Source organism: Ursus maritimus, unplaced genomic scaffold, assembly GCF_017311325.1.
Source record: "Ursus maritimus isolate PB19 unplaced genomic scaffold, ASM1731132v1 scaffold_2, whole genome shotgun sequence".
NCBI classification, from domain to species: Eukaryota; Metazoa; Chordata; class Mammalia; order Carnivora; family Ursidae; genus Ursus; species Ursus maritimus.
The window spans coordinates 20059579-20081865 of NW_024424452.1; the positions used below are offsets into that span (position 1 = coordinate 20059579).

At 43.1% G+C, this 22287-nt stretch overlaps 1 protein-coding gene across 2 annotated transcripts in view; it reads right to left on the minus strand.

The window, feature by feature from the left end:
• Positions 1-14315: 14315 nt before the first annotated feature.
• LCMT1 (leucine carboxyl methyltransferase 1) overlaps positions 14316-22287 on the minus strand; it is an 85352-nt gene continuing 77380 nt past the window's right edge. For both annotated transcript variants that reach the window (XM_040635197.1, XM_040635196.1), the window contains exons 8-11: positions 21097-21198; positions 19864-19955; positions 16178-16275; positions 14316-14535 (exon numbers count right to left, since the gene is read on the minus strand). In XM_040635197.1, coding sequence (XP_040491131.1) covers positions 14513-14535; positions 16178-16275; positions 19864-19955; positions 21097-21198 — 315 coding nt within the window. In that variant the 3' untranslated portion in view covers positions 14316-14512. The remainder of the gene's footprint in view (positions 14536-16177; positions 16276-19863; positions 19956-21096; positions 21199-22287) is intronic.

Below are 22287 nucleotides of genomic sequence, written 5' to 3' on the forward strand. Positions count from 1 at the left end.
TCCATATTGTAGCAGGTGTCAGAACCTCCTTCCTTTTAAAGACTGTATAATATTCCATTGTACAGATGGACCACATTTTGTTTATCCTAATTCATCCATGGGTGGATATTTGGGTTGTTTCCACCTTATGGTTATTGTGACTAATGCTACCATGACTACAGATATAATAAGGTTTTCTTGATTGTTAACCAAAAAAAAAAAAAAAAAAGGAACTTTTTCCCCTAAAATTATAGAAGTTGCCTTTTCCCTCTGTGTCAGTGGTTGGCTTCCCTAACATCTCTCTCTTTCACCTGCTCTGTCCCTGTAAGGGATTTCTGGCATTAGTGTCTACTTAAGAGCTAATTCCTCTTTCTTTGGATGACAGCCTCTTGATTTTCCTGGGGGAAACCACAGGTATTTCACTGGCTCTCGGTTTACACAATTTGGGAAGAGCTGGCAGCCTCCCCCCACCATTCTGCTCTCCAACCTGTCCTCCCCACCCCTTCAAGGGCTGGACATCGACCTGGGTCCAGCCAATCAGATATGCCAATCCCTAGGCCATTCTGACTGGCTCCATGTGACCATGAACATGCAATTCTGGCCATTTTTCCTGGAGATTTTTAGGAATGAGATGTGCCCTTTCTTCAGAGTTGCTGGGGGCAGGGGTAAGACACCAGGAGCCACCAGCAGCCATCTTTGCCACCGTGAGGGAGGAGCTCAAAGAGAATGGGAAACACACAGAGGAAAAAGAGCGAACAGGGAGTTCGGAAAAGAGAGCGAACAGGGAGATCAAGGAGGATGATATCTTTATTAGGCTCCCCTCTCACCCCCAAACCAACCATGCTGGACTTTCCCTGGCCTTTTTGGGTCTTTTTCCTTCCTCAGCCAGTTGAAGCTGGGGAAAGGAAGGAAAGGAAAGGAAAGGAAAGGAAAGGAAAGGAAAGGAAAGGAAAGGAAAGGAAAGGAAAGGATGAATCCACTGAACACACTCTCTTTTCTTCCACAGCTTTCATTTCAGAATCCTGAAATCTAAGCAAGCAAACCTTTCCCTGGTGTTTCAGGACAACAGACAAATGCTGGTGGGGCGGGGGGGGGAGCAGGGAAACTCCTTAGTCACGGGGTGGCCACCTTTCCACCCAGAATAGAGGTGATTAAGAGATAATGTCTCACGAACTCTACAGTCAAATCAGTGAGATGTGTCAGACGCACAAATAACTGTTATGTAAGGCAAAGTGCAAGAGCAAAAGTCACCTCCAGATGAACTACCCTGATGTTTATGGCTGCCACCATGATGACCAGCCCCGGCTCATCAGCCAGCTTGTGCCCTCTGTCACAATGCCAGAAATTCTCACAGTAAGAGCAAACATGTGCATTCCCAGTCATCCTCTCTGGGAGTGCAAATATCGGTGACAGTTAAGTATCCTCAAGGGTAAGGGAAAGGTGGCGGGACCAAGTGGGACCCCAGTCAGCAGCCCAATGGAGAGGGCTCAAAGGACATGGCGACCTCTGGTTGGAGCTACAAGGTTGTGCCCACAGCTGGGCCAGGACTTTCTGGGCTGGGGTGAGAATGGAAGTTGAGTGGCGCTGGGCCGTAACAGGCGCAGGACCCTGGGGAGCAGTGGGGTAGGGGTGGACAGGAACAAAGCCAGGGTCAAGGACTCAGCTAAGTATAGTCTGCAGCCAGGCGCTGGCTTGTTTAATAAAAAACCAGAAACAAGGTGTCAGTGTGAGATGGGGACGGAGTTTAAGTTAAGACCAGAGGTGTGAGGGCCCTTGGATAGCAATGGCTAATCCCAGGCACAGCAGATTCCTGCCTTCTTCCTCGAGTCCCGCCAAAAACAACGTGAGTCAGGCGTTCTAATTATTAGCCCATTTTACAGAAGAGAGAGCCGAGGCCCACAGGGGGGAACAGCCGTGCTCAGGACCGTACACCGGTGAACTCTGGAGCTGGAATTCAGCCAAGACTGCACCCAAATTGTTGCCTTAATTATTCTTTAAACTTGGTGAAATGTCATCTTGGATTTTTTTTTTTTTTTTTTTTACTCTTTAGGTTCGGCAGCCCATTGTGCAAATTATTAATTATTTTATGTCTGTAATTGTGGTCACACGTACATACAGATAAAGTACAAATGCACAGCATTGGTATAGTTATACTTCTCAGTTCTAAATAACTGTGCCCTTCTGCTCAGGGGAAACACCAACAATCCTATCAACCTGAATAAAAGAATTTTATCTTTGATATACAGATTGTTATCAGGTAAAAAACTTCTAGTTAAAGATAAAGCATACCTTGTTTTTCAAGGAATTCTTCATTTAAGGCCAGGAGTGAATAAATTGCTAGAACCAAAATACTCAGTTCCTTGATACCTTCTGAGCTTTTTTTTTTTTTTAAATGAGTCCTTTTAGGCTCAATTATATGCATGGACATTTATATCGGGGTTCAAAATCATGGATTAAAGATGTTGAAATAGCATTAGGAAAATATGATAGCCTTATTTTAAAAATAAATAAATAAATAAATAAATAAATAAATGTGAATCTCTGCTTCATTCTGTACCTGAAAATAAATTCTAAATAAACCTAAGGTTAAAATGTAAAAGAAAGACCATTAAAAAGCACTAAAATAAAACACAGCAAATGCTTTCATAATCTTAAAAGGGGGGAGGCATGGCAAGCATACTAGACACTGATTATATAGTAAAAGGTTCTATCAACCTAACCAGATAAAATATAGAACTTCCAAAACAGAAAGGAAAATGAAACAAGAAAAATGAAAAACTGGGGGCAAAAATATTGCACATAATTATAAAGTGTTCCTCTCCCTACTACGTAAAGAGTTCTTACAAATCAATGTGAAAAAAATCACAGAGAAAAATGGGCAAAAGCACAAACAGGGAATTTGTAAATAATAAAGTCACAATAATATATGAAAAGACAGTCCTGGTAAGTGTAAGAACATCAATGAGGTATCATTTTTTCCCACTTACTGGACTGACAGATCAGAAATTTGATAATATCTCGTGTTGACAAGTGTGTGGTAAAACAGGCTCTCTTATACATAATTGATGAGAATGTAAATGTAAATGAGAATATTTTGACAATACGTATCACAGAGTAAAATATCATATGCTCCAACCTATCAATTCTATTTCTAGGAATTTACCCTTTGGGGGTAAATAGATAAGTATGACTTATCTATTAGCTAGATATATCTATCTAATATATCGATTATCTACACATATAATTGATGGCCACAGTATTGATCATAGGCAATTAATATGGAAGCCATATAAATGTACATTAACAGAAGACCACTTAAGTAAGTAGTTATTTTAAATGATGATGTGTACTTAAGGCTGGCAACCTATGACCTATGGGCCAGCTCTGGCTGGTTGCCTGTTATTTAACTGACTAAAAGCTAAGAAAGTTTTTAGATTGTAAACGGTTATTAAGGACCTCCGTGATATCCTCTTGACCCACAAAGTTGAAAATATTAACTAGCTGGCCCTTTTAAAAAATTATCAGCTTCTATACGTAGATCTCTATGTAGTGTTGTAGAAATTTTGAAATAAAAATGTAGCTTCTAGGGGCACCTGGGTGGCTCAGTTGGTTGGGTGGCCGACTCTTGATTTTGGCTCAGGTCATGATCCCAGGGTCATGGATCTGAGCCCCACATCTGGCTCCGTGCTCAGCACAGAGTCTGTTTGAGATTCTCTCTTCCTCTCCCTTTGCCCTTCCCCCTGGTCACGCACACTCTCTCTCTCAAATAAATAAAATATTTTTAAAAATATAGTTTCTGAAACTGCATGTCATGTGATTCCATTCAGGTAAAATTAAATACATATACCTTGTGTGAGTGCGCTCTGAGATTCCTGAAATAAGGTCAACTATGCATTAAATGTCACTATCTTTGGATGGTATAAAAGATCTGCTTTAAATTCTACTGGTGGCCATAAAAGAGGGCCTAATGATAGAGAAGGATGTCGTGTTCCATATTGTAATGTTAGTAGTTCTCTTTGAGTTATGAATTTAATGCCACGCTAAGAAAGACAACAGGAGCTTGGGAGAACTTGGTAAGGTGATATTAAATATGTTATAGTAACACTAGCAGCTGTGGAGCATAAACCTTTCATTTCAGTGGCTAAACGCATTAAATGTGCAGTGGGTTTTGCTGCTGTTGTTTGTTATCACCCCTGAGTGTTCAGCAGGGAGCTGTCTCTGAAGTGATTCACAGACCAGCAGCTTCCAGCCTGCGTCCCCACGATTATAAACTTTTGGCATCCAAGGTGGTCAGAAAAGGAGAAAGGAAAGGTAGACAAGAAAACCCAATTCTTAGCCATATCAAGGGTAACGTGACCTGTATCATTTCCCTTACATCCCATTGGCGAGAACTAGTCACATGGCTACATCTTAGAGGCAAGGGGGGCTGGGAAGTGTAGTCTGAGGCTGGCCAGCAGCTTCTCCACCCCCATCATCCCAACACTGTAGAAGGAGGAAATGAATATATGGGGGATAGCTAACTAAACTTGCCAATGAATTTCCTAAGGAAAAGTCACATGAGAATATCCAGGAGGGAAATAGGAGAAGTAGAGGGAACTGGCTCTACCAGGTACCAAATAACAATAATTAAAATAGACTCAATAGTTTAGAAGTAGAGAAGAAACAGACAAGCTACTGGAACTGAAATGAAGAGCCTAGGAATAGCCACAAATATTTTTAGGAATTTAGTTTATGATAAAAGTGAAGTTTTAAATCGGTGGGAGTACAAGGAGAGTGGGGACAATGGGTAACCTTTTGGGAAATAAAAAAAAAAAAACTAGATCATTATCTCTTTTCTACAAAAAAAAAACCTTTAGAAAGAGCAAAAATTCAGATGTAAAAAAATATGAGAACATAGATTAATTAATTTTTACTATTGAGATGGGGATGACCTTTCTGAGTAGGACACAAAACATGTACCATATACAGAAAATGATTGACAGTTTGACAAGGTTGCACAAGCAATCCAAAGGAAAAAGTCTTTCCTACAAATTATGGTGAAGTAATTGGACATCCACAGGCAAAATAAATAAACACATAAAAATTAAAAAGAAAAAAACCCTCAACAAGGAATTCAAAATGGATCACACACTTACATGTAAATTCTAAAACCATAAAGCTTTTAGAAAAAAAAATAGGAGAATATCTTCAGGACCTAGGACTAGGCAAGACAAAGAGTCCTTAGATTTGATACCAATAGTATGACCCATAAAAATAAAAATTAATAAATTGGACTTCATCCAAAAAATTTTTTTTTGCTCTTCAGAAGAGTCCATTAAGAGGATGACATGACCAGCTTTAGCCCTAGAGAAAATATTTTCAAATCACAAATCTGACAAAGGACCAGTGTGTATACTAATAAAAACCTCTCAGGGCGCCTGGATGGCACAGCGGTTAAGCATCTGCCTTTGGCTCAGGGCGTGATCCCGGCGTTATGGGATCGAGCCCCCATCAGGCTCCTCTGCTATGAGCCTGCTTCTTCCTCTCCCACTCCCCCTGCTTGTGTTCCCTCTCTCGCTGGCTGTCTCTCTCTGTCAAATAAACACATAAAATCTTTAAAAAAAATAAAAAAATAAAAATAAAATAAAAAACTCTCAAACTCAATAGAAAAAAAAAATGCCCCCAAACCCCAAAACCAAAAGACGAAACAACACCACAAAATCCAGTTAGAAAATGGGCAAGAGACATGGAAGAAATAATCCACTGAAGAGGATACACGAATGGCAAAAGATGTTGAACAGCATTGGGCACGAGGGAAATGCAAATCCAAACCACAAGATCCCCCTGCATAGCTACCAGGATGGCCAAAGTTTAAGAAAAAAATGTGACAACCCCAAATGCTGACAAGAGCGTGGAGGAACTGGATCACTCGCGCAATTGTTGGTCAGAATGTACAGCACATTGTCAAACTGGAAAATAGCTTGACAGGGTTAAAAACCTACACATGACAAAATTAATAAAGCAGTATTGGATTATGAAGCAAAGTATGGAATAAATATCCATGAATCCATACTGATATCAGAATATCCATGCTGATGTAAATAAACTAATAAATAAATAAATGAGGGAGAAGAAAGAAATCTCTGGTGAGGAATTCCAGGTAATTTCTGTAGCAACTCTATCCTCAAGGACGTGAAGCATTACTGTACATGGTGACTTCCTTCCCAAGAGGACAGTATGGGAAGGCGGTAAGAAGGAGTAATTTACAGGGGAAAATCTAGGTGATCAAGGTCAACATTATGTTGATAGTAGGTACCCTTGGTACGATGTGATGAAAATAATTCGTACATGCAACAACTTGAATGAAATCTCCAGAATTATGCTGAGTGAGAAAAAGCCAACCCCAAAGGGTTCCATATTGAATGATTCTACTTGTTAAACATTCTTAAAATGACAAATTACAGAAATGGAGACAATCTGAGTGGCTGTCAAGATTTCAGGAGGAGGTAGGGGTGGGAGGGGATGAGTAGGGCTATAAAAGAAAGCCACCACCATGGGTCTTTGGGGCGATGGAAATATTCTGCATCTTGATTGTATCAATGTGAATATCCTGGGTGTGATAATGTGCTATATTTGTGAGATGTCACCGTTGGAGGAAACTGGGTAAGAGTACACTGGGTCACTCTGTACTTTTTCTTACAACTGTGTGTGAACTTGCAATTATCTCAAAAAACTTAATTTAGGGGAAAAAAAGGTAAGTGAGAGTTCATAAAAAAATACAGACATCTGTAGACAAAAACACACATGTACGTGAAGAGAAAATACGAAGAGTAAACTAGGAAAATACCTGCCACACGCATGACAGACACAGGGCTAGTAATTTCTTAATTGACAAAGTACTCATATGTTAATAAGAAAAGGGCAGGGGCGCCTGGGTGGCTCAGTCGTTAAGCGTCTGCCTTCGGCTCAGGGCGTGATCCCGGTGTTCTGGGATCGAGCCCCACATCGGGCTTCTCTGCTGGGAGTCTGCTTCTTCCTCTCCCACTCCCCCTGCTTGTGTTCCCTCTCTCGCTGGCTGTCTCTATCTCTGTCAAATAAATAAATAAAATCTTTTTTAAAAAAAAAGGGCAATCCAGTTTTTAATCGGACAGAATATTGACAGAGGAATGGCTGATGAAAATATGAAAAGTTGCTCAATCTCTCTCATTATGGTTTAAACTTACTCATAGTTATAGGAATGCAAATCAAAACAAGGTATTCTCCTTTTTACCAACTGGACATTTAGTGTTTTTTTCCTAGCTGACGGAGATGTGAAAAACTGATGTTTTCAAACCCCACTGGGGGAAAGTAGAGCCTTCTTGAGAGAAAATATGGGGAGCACTTTTCAAAATGTAAAATGTACACTTCCTCTGAGCCAGGAACCCCAGTGCTAAACATTTACCCTTAAATAAACGCACAAAAACTTCCCAGAAGAGGCATTCAAGGATGTCTTTTGCAGCATGGTATGTAAAAGCAAAAAACCTAGAAATTACTGAAATGACCACCAACAGTCAAATACATTCTGCTACATCTAAACCAAGAAATCCCAGGCAGCTGATATGAATGCGGTAAGTCCATATGCACTCATACGGAAAGACCACTACATTTTTTATTAAATGAAACTACAAATGTTTTACTAAGTGAAAAAGCGACTTAAAGTATAGTGTATGGAGCATGAGCACTTGCATTTTTTGTGTACATTTTTACATTGTGTACAATGTACATTGTGTACATTTTTTAAAGGATATATTTGTATGTGTTTGTGTATAATTGCAAAGAATGTAATTTCCAGTATATTATAAAACCATTATGTCATTCATCCAAAGCTATGCAATGGAATGCAAATACATTGACTCTGATATACACCCAACAACTATTTTTTTTTAATTTTTAAAATAGATTTTATTTATTCACTTGAGGGAGAGAGAGAACAAGCAGGGGAAGCAGCAGGCAGAGGGAGAAGCAGGATCCCCATTGAGCAAGGAGCCTGATGTGGGACTCGATCCCAGGGCCCTTGGACCATGACCTGAGCCAAAGGTAGATGCTTAATCGACTGAGCCACCCAGGAGCCCTGGAAATGCATCTTTTAATGAGATGGATAGAGCAGGTTTTACATATTTATTCAATGAGTTCATATGTCCCAAGATAACTATAGCTTATTTCTACCAGACAGGGTTCAACATCAACTCGATTTCCAGTTTTCATTTTTATACATGTAGGCATGGAGAGACCTTTCACAAAAATAAATAGAAGGGGACTGTAAGAGGTTTCCTAGAGCAATGCTACACACTTCTTTGAACACTGAGTTATATACCAAGCATAACCTAGTGTCTATTCTTCAAAAAATGCTTTAATCTGGGCGCCTGGGTGGTTGATTGAGCGTTCGACTCCTGATTTCAGCTCAAGTCATGATCTCAAGGTCATGAGATTGAGCCCCATGTGGGGCTCCGCACTGAGAGTGGAGCCTGCTTCAGTTTCTCTCTCCCTCTGCCCCTCCCCACCCCCCTACTGGTGTACTCTTTTTCTCTAAGCAAGCAAATAAGTAAGTTTTAATCAAGCTGACAATGCTATCATATCTCCTTCAATTTTGTTGGAAGCAAAGAATCCTCCTCATACCTACAAAAGGATCTGCCACGTGATCATTGTCATTGTTCACTCTTTCAATGCCCACACCAGTATTTCTAAGTGTTCCCTCCCCCCAGGTTTGACTTCCCAGGGCAAATACCAGGCAGGATTTGAGGTGAGAAGGATGCTAGGAGGAGACCAGTGGAGGAAGGCACCAATCACACAAGGTGAGAATCTGGAAACAGAGTCCCTCAAACAGTTTCTTAACCTTTCTTCATTGTCCCCCCACATGGAGATTTTCAAGACTTGTTTTCTTCCTAATTACCCCTCCATTAAGTTTTAATACCACAGATACACTACTTCCATTTATTTACTTTGGCTCCTTGGAAATGGATGCCTTGCAAGTGTCCTTGGGAACCCTTGGGAGTGTCCCATGACTCCGGAGGAAATGCGTGCCCTTTTGAAGCACATTGCTCCTGCCAAGTGGCAATGTCCTCTCCTCAACCATCCAGACTCTCTTACGGCCAAAAAGTGTCTTCCTACCCTCTCTCACCCCTTCTACCCCAGGTCCCACTCACCTGGCACATCCCCAGCACCTCCCACGGCACCTCCCGGACTTGCCACAAGATACCGAAAGTTCCTTGTCAGGGGCCACAGATGGATGGTGCTCTGACAGTGCAGAGCCCATGTCCACTGTGTCCACTGTGAAACCTTTATAGCTAGCGCACAGCTTGGCACTGAATCAGCATTAGTGGAAGAACCGATCGACCGAGACTTGCCCCTCTTCCCTGCAACCCCCGCCCCCCCACACCTATATTGGTTAGCTACCGAAGGGCAGCAAACTGTCCCCAAATATACTGACTTAAAACAATAACCATTCATTTAGCTCACGATTCTGCAAGTCGGCGAGGCAGTTCTTCTAGTCTGGACTGGCTTGGTGGATCCCATCTGGACTCTGCCGAACATCTGTGATCAGCTGGCATGTTGGCCGGGGCCTGAGTCTACAGAAGGCCTCGTCTGGGACAGCTCATCTCTGCTCCATGTGGTCTTCCCGTACCACAGGCAAGCCAGTTTATTCACACCTTGGTCACCACAGGGTTCCCCTGCAGCAAGCGGAGAATCCCAGTGCACCAGCACCTTCAAGTTGTTGCTCCTGTCTTATTTCTTATCATCCCGTTGGCCAAAGCGAATCGCCTGGCCATTCCCGATTCAAGTTGTAGACAGAGACTCGGGAAGGCTTTATGACCCTCCTCTGTGATAGGCCGCACCACCAGCACCAAAGCAAGACCTGTTGCCCTTTGTGACTTTGTCCTACACGTGGTTTCCTGCAATGTTCCTTCTAGCATGATTTCACCAGGATGTTCCAAGTGCCCCATTCCCTGGTTCTCACTCCTCAAGGACCAGTCCCACCTCTCACTCCCTCAGTGGGTCCCCTCTCCTTGTTATCTCTAAATTCTCTCCCCTCTGAGCTCTGGAAGCCATGATCCACCCTTCAGGGTTCAGACCTCCAGCACTCAAACTCATCCACAATTGGGAAACAATGGGTGGGTAAAACCAGAACAATGAGCCTTACCCAAGTTCCCAGAGCTCTCCCAGGTCACTTTATTACTCAATCGCTGAGTTTATAACAAGTTCTCTGCAGACAGAGCGAGGCAATTTCTCCCGCATTGAGCTTAGCCAGGTTTTGGATCTTGTTCCCTGCCTCTCTCTCCAGGGGTTCAACAGCCATCTGGGGACTGGCCTGGAGAGGTGCCTCACTTAAGCAATACTGCATTATTGCAGGGGCTGTTGCAGGCATCTCCCCCCACCCCACCCCCATTCCTTGTGTGGATCTTTAAGCTGACAAACGTTAAGTAAGAGTCTACCAAGTGTCACCATATACATAACCTGCTGGGGTGACCATCATTCAGGATAGTGCCTGAGTTCCCCCATCTGAATTCCAAGCATGTTTACCTCGAGTAGCTATAAATCAAACGCCTTGATAAGGTAGGATTACATCATCCTTCACACCATGACTACTGAGTCATCAGAACACTCAATTAGCACAGTAATTATATTGGTTTATTGATCCGTTCATTGGCTTCACTCTCAGTGCCTGATACATAGAAGGTGCTTGATAAATACTTGTGGAATGCGTAAGAATGATGACAAGCTCAGGGAAGGATCATGAAGACAAAGAAGGTGCTGAGCTACAGCAACAGGGGACGTTTACACAGGGTAATGGGGGAGAGCTTTTCTTGGGAGGCGATGTTCCCACTAAGCTTTAAGGTGGAAGGCTGAATCGGAAAGGGAACAGCAGAGGCAGAGTCTGGGCACGTTAAGGGAAAGAAAGAAGGCAAGACTAGGAGTGTCACGGGCAGGAGGAAGGTGGCATAGGATGAGGTGGGAGAGGGGAGGATGGGCCAGACCACATAGGGTCTTGGGTCTTGTGGGCCAGGGGAAGGAGTTGGATTTCATACCAAGGGGAAGAAGGGTCCTTGGGGATTTTAGGGGGGGTGTGGTCGTGAAATGGTCTGTTTTATATTTGAGGCAACTACCTTGGAATGAAGCTCTGTCACTCGTACAAGCTCTTATACTTTCTTATGAACACCTTAGCCCCTCCATCTGGCTGGCTCTGAAAAGCACTGGGATCTGGACCACTCAGTCAATTTGACCCCCAGGTCTTTGCTGAGGGTTCTGATCTCAAACTCACTGCCAGGGAATCTTGTATAAAATGTCCAGCTTTCAGGAACAACACTTAGGCACATCAGTTCTGCAGGCCCCTCTCACTGTCCCCAGATTATCTAACTTCTACTCTTGAATGGGTCTAGCAAACCAGAGACATAGAATTGGACTGCACCATTTTGATCCCATGGAACGTCGGTATTAGGCACAGGCTCACGCCAAAGGGTCCTGGGGCAGCAGGTGCAAACCCAGGCCCCCCAGCATTCAGAGATCTCACTTAGGATGCTCCGGGGAAGCTTCTTGGGTCTCCATGGAGGAGGAGTTGTGCCTCTCTTGAGCATGGAGGCTGGCTGTGACTTTATGGAAACTGGAGCATGTTTCCATCCCCGTGAGGACTTGGGGGAGTCAGATTTGCAGCCTGCTTCCAGTACCTGTGTGAACAATAAAATATGCACAACTCAGGGCCTTTTGTAATTTGTTGAGCTCATATTCCACTCCACTAAGTATTTATTTTTGCCTTTTGTGGTGATGCCATTCTAATTCGTTTCGTGGAACAAGGAGGGACATAAAAAAGTAAACCAAAATAAAAATACTTTGCCCATGGCAGGCATTTATTCATAACCATCTATATCTCCCCCTCCAAAAGAAAGTAAAAAGACTCTAAAATAAAAATATAGTTTGATTCTGCTTTGAACTTCATAAATTTTCTGAATTATGTAAACATATTCTCTGTGCAATAGAGCAAACACAATCAGAGTGACTCCACACTGGGTGGCTGATGACCTAAGAGCTTTCCAATCTCTTTCTCTCTTGCCCATCTTGGATTACAAGAGCTGGAAATCCAGATATTCTGTTTGCCAGCTCCTCTTGCAAGTAGACCAACTTCCAGGGTGGCCAGATTTAGCAAATAAAAATAAGGGACACCCAGGTAAATCTGAATTTCAGATAAGCAACCTGTAACTTTTTTAGTATAAATACATCCCAGGTAATGTTACTTATACTTTAAAAATTCTGTGTTTACCTGAAATTCAAATTTAACTAGGCACTCTGTATCTTATTTGGCAATCCTACCCAGTTCCTACTATGAGATATAGGGGAAAGTGTATTGAAGCACATTTGGGAATAATTTTATTCTGGATAAAAAGATAGAGACTACTGAAGAAAAGACCCATCTTTTTTACTACCAGGAATGCAGCTGTGATGCCTGGCAGTCTAGCAGCTACTTTATGATCATAAGGTAACAAACAAAAGATTAAAAGTCAACATCTTGATAAAGACAGAGCACAAAGAGCAAACTGAGGTCTTTAACAATACTCTTCAGTATTACTGAAACTGAAAGCATTCTAGATACCCACTGGTGTTTAGGTGGGTTTGGGTGGTTCGTTTGTTGTTAGTAGCCATTTCTGCTACTAAATATTCAAAAGCCTAAGAAATGTAATTTTGGAGAAAAAGAGCCACTCTTCATCACTGACATCTAAAACAGCCCCAAAGTAAGAAACGAGCCAATCTCATAAATCTGGAAATTTATCAGGAATACATGAGTAAATGAGTCATCAGGGCAACCACACTCTTGAGCAATGGTGATGGCAGGGGATTTTCCTGAGCTGTTAGGGGCAAGGGTAGAGGGGATACATATAATGCAGCAGTCAAAAGCACAAGTTCCAGGGGGCACCTGGGTGGCTCAGTCGGTTAAGCTTCTGCCTTCGGCTCAGGTCATGATCCCGGGGTCCTGGGATGGAGCCCCACACAGGGCTCTCCACTCAGCGGGGAGCCTGGTTCTCCCTCTGCCTCTGCCTGCTCTGCCTGCCGCTCCCCCTGCTTGTGCTCTCTGACAAATAAATAATTTAAATCTTTTTAAAAAATGAAATAAGTATCAAAAAGCAGTACTCACCTTTCCTACTAGTTATGTGCTAAAATATTTTCTTTTTTATATTTTTCTAAAATAGTGGATTTGATCCATTAAATGGATTCACCATCCACTAATGGCTTGGTCCAACGGTTTCAAAACCACTGGATTAGGGAATGTTATAGAAGTGTTAAAGACATACCAGTACCAGCCCGAGAGCTTCTCCTTGAACTTCTTAAGACTCGAAAGATCCCTGAAAAGGAAGTAACTTTTTCACAGGGCGATTCGATGTTATTTCACGCTGTATCAATCAACCCCACCAACAGGTATGCCGTCCCACTCTCTAGAACACTGACCAAGGATTCTGCTTGGTGGGAGAACAGGCTGTCCTCTCTTTAGGAGAGAGGAGGGCCAGGGGGCTTTCTCACTGCCATCCTGCACACATAGGATCATGTTCATGGCCCCAGAAAATACCAGATAGTTCAACAGGGGTAGACGGGCCTTATGTTTCTGAATTGCAGGATAAGAACCCTGGGCCCTACTCAGCTGTCACATTCCATTAGTATCCTGTAGTTATATAACAAATGAGCACAAACCTTGTGGCTTAAAACACTAAAATTCTCTTACAGTACAAGAGGCCAGAAACTTGGAAATCATTTCACTGGGCTCAAGTTGGCAGTAATGATGGTTCCCTCTGAAGGCTCCAGGAGTCTGTTCTGTGTCTCCCAACATCTGGTGGCCACCTACTGGTTGGTTTGGCTCCCTCCCCATCTCCAAAGTGCACCGCTCCTCTCTGGGTCCATCAGCACACCTCCTTCTCCTCCCACCCTCCTGCCTCTCCTTGTAAGGACCCTGTGATGGCACTGGGCCCACCCAGATACTCCTGGGTAATCTCCCCATCTCAAGGTCCTAAGCAATCACGCCTGCAGATCCCCTTCACTGTATGAGATAACACATTCAGAGGTTCGAGGTTCACCCAGCTGGCTGCAATAAACCAAGGACTAAGCAGGCAGGTCCCGGCCAGGGCAGAGACAGGAACCGAGAAGAGCTCTGGCCTCGGATGGAGGTGGAGGCCCAGGTCAAGGTAAACCCCCATGTGGATGCGGGAGCCTGAGCTGAGGCTGACTCACAGGGAGCAAGCCAAGGCTGGAGGAAGAGTCAGGATCTTTGGTTTCAGCTGACATGGAGATAAACCAGAGCCCACCCAAGGGAGAGAGGAGCAGCGGAGGACCAACGCGCGGGCGATTGGCAACAACAGATTTATTTCAACGATAAGTCAACGGGCACAGAAGGTGGTGCGACAGCCTTAGGAGCTGAGGCTTCTCGGGGTGTGGGATGAGGCTGGCAGGCCAGGTCTGGCCACCACCCAGGAAACGTGGCCCAACAACTCTGGGAAGGTCAGTGGCTTCAGCTCCCGGCTCAGCACGGGCCTCCAACAAATTAGTAAGTGATTTCCTTCAAACCTGAGGGAAGGAAACACACAGATGCTGTTAAGAGACTCACACCGTGGAGCAGAGCAAGCAAAGCTAGGAGAATGAACCCCTGCTGAACCCCAGGCCCATGGCCACCGGCTCAGGGGCACGGGCCACACACCTCCTCACGGCAGCTCTGCTCTCCTGAGTGGTGAGAGATCATCCACAAGGAAGCAAGAGGTTGGACGAGGCTGTGTTTACGGGGGTTTCAAGGGGATTCAGAAAGTGCTGTCACAGCGTATGGGCTCTGAGGTCAATGGCAGAAGTCCACAAGTTCAGTAATGAACCCCGAGCAAATGCAGAGATGAGACAATCTTCACCTCACACGTACACTACTGATATCACAAAGCAGCCCCCAACATAAAAATGTTCTGGGTGTTGTTCGTTTATAAAAACTAGAATCGGCTTAATAGTATTACAAACGACTACAGTTCCAAAAGTGTGGCAAAGTTGATTCAATCCGGACATAGTGTCATGACAGAATTTTTATAAAACCATTAAAATTATGCTCACTGAGAGTTTCTCACAGCGAGGGGGAATGGATGTTACGATACTAAGTGGAAAAGATCAGGACTCCAAGTACATAAGCACAGAAATTCAGTTCTGCTAAAAACAAAGCACAGCTAGTAAAAGAGCGGAAGGAAAAAGCTATCAGAGGTTATCTCTGAGTGACGGGCACGCAGCTGATTTTTCTCTTTTTCACTGGACTTTTTAGAAGCTTCCAAAGTCTCTATTAAGAATGATGTTGTTTTTAAAATTGGGGGGATGTAGGGGATAACAGTATAAAATCCCACTAATAAATTCTTTAAAATGAAAAGACAAATTTAAAAGAATTTGGGGGCTGAACTGCTGGGTAAATTTATAAACTACCAGAACGGTAAGCCCCAGGGGGATGATTAACAGCCTCACGTCAGCATGGAATGTTTGTGCGGGAGGCTGCCCTTGCTGTGTCATGTTCTGTGTTTTGTCTGGGCTCCCTGCCTAAGGCTGTATGTCACTGGACGAGTCTGTAGGACGCCGTCCTCGGGACACCTGAAGGGCGGCTACTTCAGTTAAGGCCACACTGGGATCTAAAATGGTCTCCATGGGGCCGGAGAGATGCCTAAGGGGGGACGCCAGAGGAAGCAAGACCCACGTGGGTCAAGACCGAGGAAGCGAATAACACTGAACAAGGACCCACGCTCCCGCCACGGCCTTCCTCTGCCAGGCGAGGGGACTTCACCTTAATCACAGAAGGTAAGTGGAGAAATGTGACCCACAGCTGCATGGGTTTGCTGGAGACACGTAGAACGATTTGTGTGCCTGACGTCTAGTAAACCTGGTCATAAGGTGATTACTTTTATTAAAATTACTGCTCTAAACTCTCAAGGTCTTTTCCATTCCCACAGAGGAAGTGCCAGAGGAAACCTCTAAAGGGCTGTCGGTTTGTTAGTGTTGGTACACATGATTTATCTGAACGACTCACCTGGTTTCTGTGCTATAAAAACACAGAGGATATAACAGCTCATTTTCTGCCTATTGCTCATGGACACACGCATCCGATACTCCAGTTCATTCCAGGCATGACTTACGGTGTTTGGAGACAAAAAAGTCCCCATTTCTAGGGCAAATCAACAAAAGTAAATTCACGTACCTAGTTCATGCCCTCCTTTGGTTGCCCAACAAAGGCAGTAATGCTGCATGAGCTGTTCGAGAAGCTCCATTTCATCCAGGAATTCAAGTGACTCTATTCTGTGGGGAGAAAAAAAGTAGGACAATATCAAGCTCTACAATTAAAAATGAAGATGACGGCCCAAAGTTTATGGATACGGAAAGATGTTCATATTACAGTAAGAGGAAAGAAGCAGGGAGCAACATGGTACATGTGATGTGGTTCCATTTTATCTTCATTATAAAAAAAATACTATAAATAAAGTCAAAAGACAAATGACAAACTAGAAAAAAAACTTCACAACACAAGTGAGAAAAGGTAGATTTTCTTGCTCGGTAAAGAGCTGTCATACTTCATGAGAAACACTTCTAAAACTTATTTAAAAGGCAAAAGACACATTCACCAGAAAAGGAAAACAAGATGCTCTCGATCTCATTAAAATATGAGATACTTTTTCAACTATCAGATTGACAAAGATCAAAAAAGAGGCTGATTTGTACTTTAGCAAGGACACGGGGGAAAGGTGCTCTCCTGGGTTACTAGTTGGATTACAAAATGGTACAACCTTTCTGCATGGCAACCTGATCTCTTCTATCAATGCTGAAAAGGCACATTACTTATTCAGCACTTCTGCCTTTAAGATTTTACCCAATGAGGGGTGCCCGGGTGGCTCAGTTGGTTAAGCATCTGCCTTCAGCTTAGGTCAGGATCTCGGGGTCCTGGGATCGAGTCCCACATCAGGCTCCTTGCTCAGCAGGGAGTCTGCTTCTCCCTCTTCCTTTCCCACCCCACCCCTCACTCGTGGTCTCTCTCTTGCTCTTTCTCTCTCTCAAATAAATAAAATAAAATAAAATAAGATTTTACCCTATGAGTACAAAAATGTACATTCCAGAATATTCACTGCAGCATCATAGCATAAAACCTTAAACCAGAAGAGCTGGGTTAAATAAATTAAAGCACATTCATACAATAGGATAATATGTAGCTATCTGAAAGAATGGGATAGGTCTATATGCAATGACACAGAACAGCCTCTAAGGCTTATCATGGAGTTCAAAAAGTAAGTTGTGTAGAAAATAATATGCAGAGCATACTATTATTTACGAAAGAAAAAGTGGGAGATATATATGCTTGTATATGCATAGCTCCCTTCCGGAAAATACAGAAGAAACTGGTAACGGTGCTTGTCTCTTGAGAGAATGCAGTAGACTGATAGTGAGGGAAACACGATTGAAGGGCTGGTTTTTGTTTTTACTCTACATTACTTTATTCTGTGCGTTTTCTTTTATCATGCCCTGGTATGATTTTTTTCAAAAAAAGCATTTAAAATGTCAGCTTTAAAACATAACGCACACACAAATATGCAAAACATATAAAATAGCTTAAAAAATGTTTTTTCTGTTAAAATATGGGCACGCTGGGAGAAATTTCGGGCATTTTCAAAAAATATTAAGAAGAAAATTAAAAATGATCCGGGGCGCCTGGGTGGCACAGCGCGGTTAAGCGTCTGCCTTCAGCTCAGGGCATGATCCCAGCATTATGGGATCGAGCCCCACATCAGGCTCCTCCGCTATGAGCCTGCTTCTTCCTCTCCCACTCCCCCTGCTTGTGTTCCCTCTCTCACTGGCTGTCTCTATCTCTGTCGAATAAATAAATAATTAAAAAAAATCTTAAAAAAAAAAAGTGGCTCTTTAAAAAAAAAAAGAAGAAGAAAATTAAAAATGATCCATACGCCCACTATTCACAATAGTCATTGCTAACATTCAGGTATCGCCATTAGTAAAGGCTGGGGTGGGGGGAGGGGCGTACATATGTGCATTTGCTGCGCATGTTTCTGTATTTGTGTTTTCGTTCCTGTCTCGGTAGGCAGGCCTAAGGGTCACATCTGAACTGAGAGTGACTACACATAAGGTACTTGGCTTGCTTCCCAACTCATCAGAAGACCCACGAGGCAGATTTGCCAAGTTCTACAAAACACCAGCACCATAATGAAGGCTCCAGGATGTTTAGCACCAAGTTCAGCTCTTAGGAGACACTAGATTGTGAAGCCGTTCCTTGGAATGTGAACTCCAAGGCAGGCATATCTTTTGATCCGTTTTGATCTCTGTTGTATGCCTTGTGCTTAGGAAAGTACATGGTGCACAGTTGGCACTCGGTATTTGTTAAATAAACAGGCTAGCCTTAGACTTCTTTTTTATACACAGTATCCAGCAGAAGCCCTTGGCAAATGTAGACACAAACTACCAGGCATTCCCAGACCTGGGAGGGCTGTTCGGCCTTGGGCAGACAGACCAAAGCCTGTCCCACCCCATTCCCCACCTCTGTCAGGGATACATGGTGCTGAATACACAAGGCCATGGCAACACGAGACAAATGACGGCCTAGAAAAAAGTTGCTCCCGTGACGGCTGCCGCCAGTTACAGACTCCTCTCTGGGCACCCAGGAGAGCTGCTAGAGGGTTACCACTTTAGATGCCTGACCAGGGCTATTCAAAACAGTTGCCTTGACATGCAGCAAATGAAACCCAGCCTGCAGGAAAGGAAAATTCTTGAAGATTCCAGAAAACATGGACCTGATCACATGGAGACATCTCTTTCACAAACCTTCAAGGCCTTGATCTAAACATTTAGAAAAGATAGTGATACTTCTAAAAATTAATAGCAACTTCTATGGAGAAGCAAGGCCTAAAATTCTGATTATCTTGTAAGAGACCTATATCTGTAGGTCCCCAAAGGCAAGAGGAAACACAAACCAGGGAGTATAAAGTAACGATAAAAGAAGAACTGAATTAAAGTTGGCACTAACACCGCCCAGAGATAAATACGGTTGTTTATAACAGGGAAATTAAAGCACAACAAAATAAACAATACGGCACAACTAAATGCCCAGCTCTAGATGCTACTTTTTAATTACTATAAAATTATTATCACCAATGTAATCTATCCACATATCAATATAAATACTAATCATCATTGAACAGGACATGGGAACCTTCTGTATTTGGGTATATTTTGGTATGTGAAGAGAAATACAATCAATTGTTAAGTTTCTAAAAGAGGAGGGTGACTTATAGACCAATACATGTAATAGGGATCTACTGATTTAAAAATCAGAAACTTATGTATCAATAAATATTCACCTTTACATACACATAGAAAAACGCACCCCAACTTACTAATAACAGCAATTTCTGGAAGTGCAGCTACAGAGTGCAAAACTACTTTCCATTTCATGCACGTCACACATAGCTTGAAAACCATTTTCAAACAATTTATTTTATAATGAGGGGAGAAGTCCCATTTAAAAATCTGCGAGCAGACTTTTCCCCTTTAGAAGCCCTTGGACAACGTCAGTCTCCTCCTCCTCTTCCAAAACACAGGGATTGTGCAAAATTTCCACTTGTAGAGGGTGCTCTGGGAGTGTTACAGGTGCGATTGCTTATTTTGACTAAAATAATCTGTGTTGGCATAAATCCTATCTCAGTGAGTGGCTAATGAGTTACTCTCAAGGTGCTATCAATGTTTAGTCTGTATTAGCAGATTAACTTGTTTCAAAATAAGTCTAAGTTAGGGTTTGAGGGTTTATTGTTGTTTTTTTCCTTTTACATTAAAGACAGTTATGCCTTTAATTCATAATCGTTCGCCACGAGGCTATTGCCGATCCCGCACCTGCTCACTTCAGCTTGAGGCAATTTGCTGTACAGTTCCATCATGTCGACTGCTGACGCCGTTTCCCACCCATTCGACAGGAGCCGTTCTTTCTAGAATGTGCGGTGGAGAGAAACGGAGAAGGTACAAGGCACTGGCGTACAAATCCAAGACACTCTTTAAGCACATGAAAACTTCTCTCAGATGACTTCTCTTTTGAAAACCTATCCTAGCCTCTATCTTCCTTCTTATTTTCCAATTTTCTACACCAAACATGCATTGTTATAATGGGAGAGAAGTCACTAAAGTATCTTTAAAGAGAAATAAAGAAACATCTCTAGGGGCAACAGTTTTTGAAAGCATTCGAGTGGTAATGTGACGAAGACATGTAAAATCTAACCTATTTAATGGAGGCAGGAAAAAAAAAAGATATTTAGGAAAATCTATTAGATTCCAGCAGGGCACCTGGGTGGCACAGTCGGGTAAGCGTCTCACCCTTGGTTTCAGCTCAGGTCATGATCTCCTCAGGATTTTGGGATCCAGCCCCGAGTTGGGCTCCATGCTCAGTGTGGAGTCTGCTTGACATCCTCTCTCTCCTCCCCCTCCCCTTCCCACTTGTCCTGTCTCTGTCTCTGTCTCAAACAAATATATAAAATCTTTAAAAGAAAGTCTATTAGATTCTAAGAAACTTAAGAGTCACGTCAAGTACAAAGTTTGGATCATGTTTGGATCCTGTTTGAAACACACCAACTATAGATTTTTTTTTTTTAAGCAACTCGGGAGATCTGAACACATACTGTGTAGTGGGTGCTATGAAGGAGTTCTGGTTGATTTGTGAGGTGTGGCATTGGTATTACCATGATCTCAGGGGGAAGAAAGTCCTTACTGGTAGGAAATTCACACTGAAGTATTTATGGGCAGAATGATATACTGTCTGCGATTTGCCTTAAAATGTTCCAATGACAACACCAACAAAAATTGGGGATAAATAAAACAATATGGACAAAATGTGAATTACTGAAGCGGGCTGATGGGACACGGGTGTTCTTTTTACTATTCCCTCTGCTTTCATCTTGTCTGAAAAGCTGCATGATGAAAGTTTGAAATACTAGGGTACAGGAAATGTCCATGTGTATTTTCCAGACCAAGGGCTTGGACTTCCCTAGCATGATGAACTAGTGGCCCACGTGGAGCCCCCACTTCTCAGGTCTGCAAAGGGAAGATGCCCTTCCCTGGGTGGCCCCGCTCTCTGACCTGTGACTCTAACGACTTGCAGGTCTCCACTCCCGCCAGGTCACACTGTCGCCTCCTCAGGTTCTCGATCATGATCTGTCCAAACCGGTCATCCATGTTCACCTGAGAAAGGAAAGGGGAGGCTGGGCACTGCCAGAAGGGTTTCTCTGGTTCTCGAATATGCAAAATAAGACAACACCACTCTATTTCTAACCAGCCGTGGCTGACGTCTGCTAATACCCAGGCAGGTCATGGAATCGGGTGCAGGCACAGCACGGAGGGCTGACCAGGGCGTACACTCCGACAGCCCCTAGGAGGGCCACTGGACACGGGTTGTGCTTGGCCCGGGAGGCGGCCATGCCACTGCCAGCACGCTGTTCTGTGGCACTCATGCATGCATGCAAGGGTGCAAGAATGTTTACAGCAGCATTACGTATAACAGAAAGGACCCGGGAAGGATTTAAATGCCCATCATTTGGGGTCAAAGAAATTCTGGCATGGTCATTTAATGGAATATTGCATTGCCATGAAAACAGGAAAAGAAGAGGATATACATGTAGATAGACACAGACACAGATATGAAATGATTTCTTAGGTAATAAACTCTTGAAAGGTAAGGTACAGAGGAATGTGCAGAATATGCTCCTATCAGCCTTTAAGAAAAAAAACAAGTCTACATTTATATATGCACAGAATAATTCTGGAATCTGGCCATGCCGCTTCCCACGTTAGAGGGCAAAAGTCCAAGGTAGGAGAGAGACTTGCCTTTCCCTGCCTGTCCTTTTGTACTATTTGATTTTTTAAAAATGTTGCATGTGGTGTTACTTTTTGAATAAAGAACCATTTCAAACCAGTTGAAAAAACCCTTAATGTATAGATACACACAAATGCTGCAAAACAGAATACGCTGTACATTATCATAGCGTATATGCTATTACTCTGTCATAGACACGGTCTCAAACCTTCATCGCTTTAATATATAAAATGATTCCCAGAGTTCTCGTGATGACGTTGCCAGACAAGAACCAGTATGACTCTCTTTTGGTGGGTGTGTGAGGCTTATGGGGCATTAATGGTCACACTGCCCCCTATTCTGTCAGGATCAGAGGGTGTCTGTGAGCACACGCTCTGTTGTTTTGCTGCCTGGGTTGGAGTCCTGGCCGGACGCTTTCTAGTTGTGAGGCTAGGTGGCTATGGGCAAGCTGCCTAATC